General features: G+C 34.8%; 1 protein-coding gene across 1 annotated transcript in view; it reads left to right on the forward strand.

Moving 5' to 3' along the window:
- LOC130033670 (amine sulfotransferase-like) overlaps nucleotides 1-2,002 on the forward strand; it is a 35,986-nt gene extending 33,984 nt beyond the window's left edge. The window contains exons 5-6 of the mRNA XM_056125464.1: nucleotides 301-484; nucleotides 1,817-2,002. Of these exons, the coding sequence (XP_055981439.1) occupies nucleotides 301-484; nucleotides 1,817-1,938 (306 nt within the window). The 3' untranslated portion in view covers nucleotides 1,939-2,002. The remainder of the gene's footprint in view (nucleotides 1-300; nucleotides 485-1,816) is intronic.
- The last annotated feature ends 8,133 nt before the right edge of the window (nucleotides 2,003-10,135 follow it).

A 10,135-nucleotide genomic window follows, 5' to 3' on the forward strand; every position in this document is an offset into this window, starting at 1 on the left:
TTATCAGGTTGCATACCATCTCAAACATAAGACATTCTAAAGGTATGGGTTAAATGAATGAATCAATGAATAAAAAGAAGCTATTTTCATAAAATTAAAGAGTTTGGAAGTTCTAACAAAGCTGCCAACTAAAACACTTGCTTTTCTATATAAAACTAGGAAGCAATAGATCCTTTTTAAACTTCAGGCTTAGAATAAGAACAAACAGTTTTTGTTTTCTAAAGTGTGAGAGAGATGCTAATCTCTATCTCATGGATTCCTTATTAACTGAATAGGTTTTCAAACTCAAAACTCTTTCAGGATCTCAAAAGTGCTGTGCAAAAACTCTGCAACTTTCTTGGGAAAGAACTAAGTGACAATGACATGGATGCTGTTGTGAGACAAGCTACATTTGATAATATGAAATCTGATTCACGAGCAAATTACAATAATATACTCAAAACTATAATTGGTTCAAAAAGTGATGGACATTATATGCGCAAAGGTAATGTGGTTTAGAGAGGTTTAGAGTGGTTTAGAGAAGCATAGGTATTGGCATTTCCTTGAATTCTCGTTATTAGGTTAAATAATTTATAATTCCTATATAACCCTCAAAATACAACAAATTGGCCTTTTAAACAAAATCAAAGATCTCACCTGAAAATGTCTAAAAAATATCCTATTAATATGAATACTCTTTCTGTAAAAAGAAAAAAATCAATAAATAAATTTAATACTAAAGTTTAGTTTTCAGTTATTTTTTCTTCTACAGGAGTTTATATTTTAAAATATGCCAACAAATCTTTTCTAAATATAATTGGATATATGTGACCAAGAGAGTTTCTATTAATTTTTCTTTATTACTCTTTACTAATTTAACAGTACTTTTAAAGTTATAATTCAGTTTCATTTTAAAATTTAATTCAGAATTTTTATTTTAAATCTCTCTCATTTAAAACTTATATTTAAGGTGTTATAAGGAGAGTGGAAAAGTGTCTTTTACATTTTGATGGGCTGTTACACTGCATACCAAAAACATTAACACCTTAATTTATATGTTACCTCAAATACAACAAAAATATTAGAAATACACATAGTTGTCAGATTTTGTACAGGAGAGGAGATGCGGATTAAAAATATATTTCCTTTTCAACATTTTTTGTGATGAAAAAAGTGATGTCATTAATCCAATTGAATGAGTTCTGGAAGCAGCAAATATTGTAACCAAATCGGCTTTTTGAATTTTATTCTGAATTTATTTGAATTATGAATTAGTAATTCATTATGAATTATGAATGCATAATTCATTGTGAATTATGAATGCATAATTCATTGTGAATTATTAATTATGAATTTCATTAACCAAATCTGCTATAAATTCCATTTTCAAGTAAAATTGCAGCAATGGAAGCTCTGGGAATCATTTTTAACATGACTTTGTTGTTTAAATATTTTTGTTCTGTTTACATAGTTTAAAAATACTGATTTATTTATAAAAATTTAAGACATATTCAGTTGTATGTGTGTTGCAATTATGTTATGTATCATCTATAGCTTGATGAGAAGTATATTGCCTGGAATTTATTAAAATAGATCTTAAAATGTTATTCAGTTCATATTTATTTTTTTCCAAAGTCAGATTATAAGTGGATTATGTTAGTTGATGAAATTTAGGAGATAAATAATTTGACATACTTATATAAGGAAAACTGAATTCTTAAGCCTAACTGACAATGAATAATTTTTTTTTCTTAGAAAGGAGAGTAAACAGTGTTGTGGAAATTTTTGCCTCAAAAAATCTACTTTACTATGATCTAACATGTACTTATCACATTAGGTACCATTGGTGATTGGAAAAACCATTTCACTGTGGCACAAAGTGAAAGATTTGACATGATATTCCAAAGGAAGATGAAAGACATACCATTGAAGTTCATCTGGGATATAAAAGAGGAGTAGAATCAGTGTGAAAGAATCATGTAACAATATATCAAAGAACACATTTAAGATACATTTCAAATAGTACTTCCCATAAAAAATAAGTGATAAAAGTTGATTAATAAAAGTGAACAGTCACTTCATGAACGTGCTGTCTGTCTGATGCATGTGAAACTTTAAAAATTAAAAGTACTTGGAAGATGCTGTGTACTGTTATCTTGTACAATAAAGAGGTGTGGGAAACTTTCAACTGGATTTGGAAATGCCTTGAGTTTTCAGTAGTGTGCATTTTTCCTTGTTTATTACTATGTTTAGTATCAATAAAAATTAAAATCATTGTATCCTTATAATTAAGCATTGATTATTTGATTTAAATTCCATCTGGTGAATTATGAGCACAGCTACTGGGACTTCAGCAAGGCCTGTACTATGCCCACTATCTCCCAAGGGTCCTCTGGAGCTGCAGAAAATTGTGTTTCCATAAATTTCATCTGCTTGACTTGCAACTTTTTGGAGATTAAGTTGGTAACCATCAGAGCAGGACCAGTGGGTGAATCAACATGGCAGTTATGAGAGGTGCCATATCATATATATATGTATGTGTGTGTATGTGTATACATATATGTATATATATTTTATTTTGTTTTCCCTTTTCTTGTGAATCTAGCTACAAGTCTTTCTCTCTATCTATCTATCTATCTATCTATCTATCTATCTAGATATTAGATATACATGTAGCTAGATTCACAAGAAAAGAGAAAACAATATAAAATGTATCAGGCATGAAAGGAGAGAAATTACAATGGATATTCCAAACTCCAAAAGATCATAAGAGGCCATTATGATTAACTCTATGCCACCAAGGTGGAGAAACTAGACAAACGGATGAATTTCAGAAACATATGACTTTTCAAAACTCAATCAAGTGTAAGAGGAAACTTAAATATACCAATCTTAAGTTAGGAAATTGAAATAGTAATTAAAAATAATCTCTCCAAGTATAAATTTCACCAGGAAGATAGGTTCACTAGTGAGTCTTACCAAAATTTAAAGAAAATGTACAAGCTGTACTTGTGAAAATACTTCGAAATCTTGAAGAAAGCTAATATCTTTATAAAGACATCACTGTACCAAAATCAGAGATGCAACTTTAAAAAAAGAAAATTATAGATCTAAATTCCAGTACAGAAGTCCTCAAAAAATTCTGAATGAATGGAATCCAACCACAAATAAAAAGTATGATCACAATCACGATCACGACCTGTTGTTCGTCGATTGCCTCGAGCAGGCTCCAGTAACATCTCCTTCATCCTAGCCCTGAGATTTTTAAAAAAGTGCCATATTCAAGGCTCTTTCAGGGTTAGAAGAATGAGACCCATCATTGTTACTGGTATTTGGCATATTGGGTACGCCACGGGGAGTTTGCCAGACTCTGCTGTGTGGGCAGGTTACGTTCGGTAGGATGTAAGGATGATACACCACAATAAAGATTCCATCCAGGACTGTAAGGTTGTTTTTACATATGCAAATCAATTAATATAATGAACAAAAATATCAACAAAAAAGATTAAAATAATATGATATACCAAGTTTTACTGAAAAAAATTAACAAATTTCAGCATCAGTTCATGACCAATAAAAGCCCTCAACAAAACTGGTATAAAAGGGACATTCTTCAAGACAGTAATAACTATTTAAAACAAACCTACAGCTAAATTATACCCAAAGTTACAAAGAAAAAATCTCCCCTCTGAGATTAGGTACAAGGCAAGAATGTCCTCTTTTACCACTACTGTTCAATATTATCTTAGGAGGACTTGCCACAGTCATTGGACGATAAAAAGAAGTCAAGGGAATAAAAGTAGAAAAAAAAAGTCAAGTTATCCTTATTTATAATAAACCAGGATAGCAAAGTAAAAACTTACAAAATGAATACACTGAATATGTTTTATTTTTATATGCAAACAACGGACCAAAAGAGATAAATACCAGAAAATCTATTCCTTTTAAAGTCGTGGTAAAAAATTAAATATCTAGTAATCAATCTAACAATGTATATGAAATACCTAAACTATAAGAAGTATGAAATGAATAGGAAGGACCATTCCTTAAGAAAGGGATAGGAGACACCAGAAAATGGAAAAAACAATATCCCTAATCAAAAAATGAGGAGGGCCGTGGCAATAGTACCAAAGGTAAGGTGTTTGCATTTTATGCGGTCAACCTGGGTTCAATCTCCAGCATCCCTTATGGTCCCCATAGTACCGCCAGGAGTAATTTCTGAGTGTAAAGCCAGGAATAACCCTGACTAAGATGTATATAACCCAAAAGCCAGAAAAAATGGCAAGAAGGGATAAATAGACACTTTTCTGAAGAATTTATATGAATAAGAATCCTATGAAAAAGAGGTCATTTTCTATAATAGAATGATGGAAACACAAATCAGAATCATAGTGAGGATGGCATATATCAAAAATAAATAAAACAAGTGATTTTTGGGGTATAGCAAAAAAAAGAAAACTTTATTCACTGTTGGTAAGAATGTTTTATTGTACATCCACTCTGGAAAACAATATAGAGATTTCTTGAAAAGACTAATCATGGAACTCCCATTTGACACATCTACTCCACTTTAAGGTACCTACCCTGAAATCACAAAAACATTAATTTGAAAATGTGTATGCATATCTATGTTCGTTGTATCTTTTACTACAATAGCCATGTATAAAAGTAACCCAAATGCTCAAAGACATCACTGTCACTATCACTGTTCTCCTATTGTTCATCGGTTTGCTCGAGTGGGCCCAGTAACGTTTCCATTGTGAGACTTGTTGTTATTGTGTTTGGCATATCGAATATGTCACGGGTTGCTTGCCAGGATTTGCGATGAGGCAAAGATACTCTCGGTAGCTTGCCTGGGCTCTCAGAGAGGGTTGAAGGAAGAAATATATATATATATATATATATATATATATATATATATATATGATGGAATACGGTGCAACCACAAAAAAGTCATGCAGTTTATGGTAAGATGAATGGAATTGGAGGATATAAAGTTTAATGAAAGTATCAAAAACCAGAACAACTACAAGATGATCTCACAAATGAGTGGTATATAGAAATGAATCAAGAATATGGATAATATCAATAGAAAATAAACCATGGACAGTGGACACTAGATTTCAGAACTGAGAGTGTTATGTTGGAGGAGAGAGGATAAGGGAATACTATCAAGTTGATTGAAGTACCTGGGAACATATGTTGAAATTCTGGAACATGTGTAGTGGCCAAGGGAGTTAAAAGTATACAACAGGGGACCTCCTAGCCCATATTTTTTCCTGGCCGTGGATATTAATCTTCTCTGAATGAATGAAGTCATTCTGTATCTGTCCTCCTTTTGACTCATTTCACTCAGCATAATACTCTTCATGTCCATTCATTTATAGGCAAATTTCATGACTTCACTTTTCCTAACACCTGCATAGTGTTAGGTCCCCTAAATGGTTGGAATCAACAAGTGTGTGTGTATGTGTGTTGGAGGGGAGTAGATGTATATAACATAGAGAAAGGACCAATATGACAATAATAACTGGAAAGGATCTCGCTGGACGAGAACTGAGTGTTAAAAGTAGGTATGGGGATACTCCTGATAAAATTTCAGCATCTGTATTACAAACCCAAAAGTAGAGAGAGAGAAAGAGACAGGCTGGGCATGGGTTGGGGTGATGGTAGGATATCTGGGAACACTAGTGCAAGGAAATGTACACTGGTGGAAGTATGGGTGTGGGGACACTGTATGACTGAAACCTAATCATGAACAGCTTTATAAGGGTCTATCTCACAGTGATTCAATTGGGAAAAGAATGTTTACAACAAAAACCATGACTGTCAATCAACAAATAATGAGAGAATTAGTTGGAGTTAAGGAAGGTCAAACCAGAGGTGACATAGGAACAGGTGTGAAGAATCATGGGCACATCGATGGTGGTGGTATGAAGTAACTTTCTATATCAATTTCTTAAAATTAAATACTGCTGTAATTCTGTTACCTGAAATACAATTAACAATTTTTAGTTAACAATTATAAAGAAAAACAATAGGAAAAATTTATAAAATTGGCTAACAAGTATTTTAAGGACCTTCCTCCAAAAATATAGATAGAAAAATTGGCAATGTTCAAGTTGACAGAGCACATGTTATGCATGTGCAAGGCCTTACACAGGACTGTATGGCCCTTTGAGCACTGCATGGGCCCTTGAGGATCTGATACTTCCAACTTAGGATTTGGAAATTACTTCCTTCAAAATACTAAGGAAGCAACTCTCAGAATAATTTAAAACACAAACAAAAAGGAAAACATCAAATGGGAATGGTACAATATCCATCCACAGCGAAATAAGCAAATGCAAGAAAATATCAATAATGATGCATGAATTACCATTTATGATTATATATATAAAATGAAAGAACAGATTTTTGCATGGTTTATTATATAAGCAATTGATATTAGTCTTAGATTTTAGTTGGAGACTGGTCATTTTGAGGGGGTAGTATGACAAATAAGTAAAAAGTCAAGTCATTTGATGACTTGAATACTGGGTAGTAACACAGGAATAAAGAAATTGAATATTAAAAGAATTTCTGATCAATGAACTAGGACTGAGAGCACGGAAACAGACCATCATGAATATTGTCAGTTAAGTCTTCAATAAAGGAGCTAGAATGTGGAATGGAGCAATGTAAGTGTCTTCAAGAAATGGCATTTGAAAACTGCTTAGCCATGTAAAAGAATTTGTATTTACAAAAATGTCATTCTAAAATATAACAATGACCAAAATGTCAATCCAAACCATAAATTATATTGAGGAAAAAATAGGTGGAAATTGATTTGAATCTAGCATCATCATAACTCAATGTATTTGGTCAATAAAATAGAAGTAAATCTTTTTTTAAGACTTCCTCAATTTAAGCTCCTTCACCACAAGAGACAAATCAAAATATTGATGGCTAGAATAAAACAATGTCCGCAGAATGGGATAAATATTTATATCCAGCACTCATATGACAAAGAGTTAATATACAAGATATAAAAAGCACATGTAAAACTAAGCAAACCACACACACAAACAACACACACATAACCACATTTTTACATCAAAATATGGTGAAAATAAGAAATGAATTGATACTTTTCAAAAGAAGACATAAAGATGGGCACTAGGTATATGAAAAAAATCCCCATTTGTGATCAAGAAAATGCTATTTTAGATCATTAATCTCCCAAAGTTCTTGGAACCTCAGAGCATGATTTTCCTTGGAAATAAGTTTACTGCAGATGCAGTTAACTAATGAGATTATACTAGAATAAAGTGGACCCTTAATCCACATGACTGGGTGTCCACTGGGGTGGAGGCTAGTAGTGGTACACCATGTGGTGCACAGGGGTTAGTCCTTGTTCTATGATTAGAGATAACTCTTGGAAGTTTTCAGGGTAGCATATACAATACCAGAGATCAATACACCATCTTAACTACTGTAGCATCTCTCCAGCCCCTAAGTGGTGTCCACACACACACACACACACACACACACACACACACACACATACAAAGGTATATGAAGACATAAAGAATGTTATGTAGAGACGGGTGCATGGATTGGAGTGATAACATGGCAATCCATGGACTGCCTGGGGTTATCAAAAAATGGATTTCAAATGGCAAGGAAGATTTTGAAGAAAGTTTATGGCCCTACTTATCTACACCCAGATTCTAGACTCTGTTGCCTAAAAACATCTACTTTTCAGTACTTTGTTATATCTTTAGAAGATGTATACACTTAATTCTGTAATTTAACATTCTGCTCTTTTATACCTCTAATTTTAATACCTCTAATTTTTATTCAGCCTTACTTTAACATCATTCTTATTTACTCAAAAAATGTCAATGACTAAATACATTGTAGTGTGTTGTATGAGGGTAAAAAAATATTCACTTTTGAGAGACACACTAACGAATCTTGGAACAGAGCGACTCTCAGCAGACAAACCTCCGGACTTTGCATTAGGCCACCTTCACTGGACCACCCCAATTAGGAATAGATGCTGTCCCTCTGCCTGTTCTCTAGGAAGCCTGGAGGCTGCCAACTTCCTAAAGTCATTAGGCATACCAGGTATGGGCCAGAAGTGATGACACACACCGGGCCTCACAGAATTGGGGAATAGCCAGTCCCTCTCCTCCCCCACCCTGATGGGACCCCAACCTGCTGCCTCTGAACAGCCCTCCCAGGTATTTATTAAGTTTCTTAAAGGCCATGATCCCAGAGACACAGAAATGAATCTCGGAACCGAGTGGCTCTTGACAGAAATCTCCCCAAGCCTAATTATTAAAATTTTAAAATTCCAAGATCGGTCGGTCACAAGCGGACCCATGACATCATATGCTATTCATAACCAGCAATAGAAAAAAATTGTCTAATATTGCCTATTTGGCATGTCTGAGTGTTGGAGGAAAATTCCAAATAATAATGTTGGGACTAGAGCGATAGCACAGCGGTACGGCGTTTGCCTTGCACACAGCCAACATGGCTGACCTGAGTTCGATTCCTCCGCCCCTCTCGGAGAGCCCGGCAAGCTACTGAGAGTATCTCGCCCGCACGGCAGAGCCTGGCAAGTTCCCCGTGATGTATTCGATATGCCAGACACAGTAACAACAAAGTCTCCAATGGAGACTTACTGGGGCCCGCTCGAGCAAATCGAAGATCAACGGGAGGGCCTTTGCTTTTTAATGTTGGGACTGGTGTAAAAATAGTGAATGTAATCTAAGTATAAAGAGAGTAATGTGTAAATTATTTGCCACACTGTCAGGGGTAGGGGTGGGAGGGGGTAATACTGAGGTTGGTGGTGGAGGGAAATGTGCACTGGTGAAGAGATGGGTGTTTGGTCATTGTATGACCAAGACTCAAGCTTTGTAACTGTTCTCATGGCGATTCAATAAACAAAGTAAAAAAAAATCACTTTTGATCAACTCCAAATGTGTCCTTTCAATTTATCCTTTATTGTTTGTATTTTACCTCTTAGACTGCCAGCTTCAGTCAAGAGTCTAATCTTTCAAGGAACCTGTCCTTCACCTTGTTCTAAACTCATAATCCTACACTTCTAGAGGTCTTGGAAATACATCCTTTGTGCTGCCTTTCAAGTTTATAGTTAATTATCAACCAGCTTCTGTTATCTCAACTTGCTTGGGACAGTTTGTCCTTCACCTTCTTGCCAACTGAAACTTGTTTCTATGTGCAGACACTGTTTTCCTTATCTTTCAAGTACTGTCTGTTTTCTTTTTTTGTCAGTGGGGTTTTCTCCTGATTTTTTGTTGTTGTTGCTGTTGTTATTTTCAGACAATACTTTTTTCTTTATTTTTAAAATTTTTAAAAATTTTTAATGAATCACCATGAGACACAGTTGCAGACTTACAAATTTTCAGTCATACAATGATCGAGTCCCATCCAACTACCAGTGCCCATCCTCCATGAACAATGTTCCCAGTATCCCTCCCCTCCCCCATTGCTCCCCCACCTCTGTGGCAGGCACATTGCCTTTTACTCTCTCTCTTCTTTAGGGTGTTTTGGTCAGCAATGCAGGTATTAAGTGGCCATCAAGTTCAGTCTATGGTCTACTTTCAGCACACATCTCCCATCCCGAGCGGGTCCTCCAAATATCCTTTACTTGGTGGCCCCTTCTCTATCTGAGCTGCTTTTCCCCCAGCATGCGAGGCCTACTTCCAAGCAATGGAGCAATTCTCCTGGTCCTTGTCTCTACTATCCTTGGGTGTTAGTCTCCCATTATGTTACTTTATATTGCATAAATGAGTGCAGTTTTCCTATGTCTATACCTCTCTTTATGACTCATTTCACTTAGCATGATACTCTCCATGTTAATATACTTATATGAAAATTTCATGACTTAATATTTTCTAAGAGCTGCATAGTATTCCATTGTGTAGATGTACCAAAGTTTATTTAGCCAGTCATCTGTTCTCGGGTACTCGGGTTTTTTCCAGATTCTGGCTATTGTAAACACACTGAAATGAACATACAAGGGCAGATGTTATTTCTACTATACTTTTTTTGCATCTGTGAGGTATATTGTCAGAAGTGGTAATGCTGTGTCAAATGGGAGCTCATTTTCTAATATTTTGAGAAAAGTCCATAATGTTTTCCA

This window comes from Sorex fumeus, unplaced genomic scaffold (genome assembly GCF_029834395.1).
Source record: "Sorex fumeus unplaced genomic scaffold, SorFum_2.1 ptg000054l, whole genome shotgun sequence".
NCBI lineage: Eukaryota > Metazoa > Chordata > Mammalia > Eulipotyphla > Soricidae > Sorex > Sorex fumeus.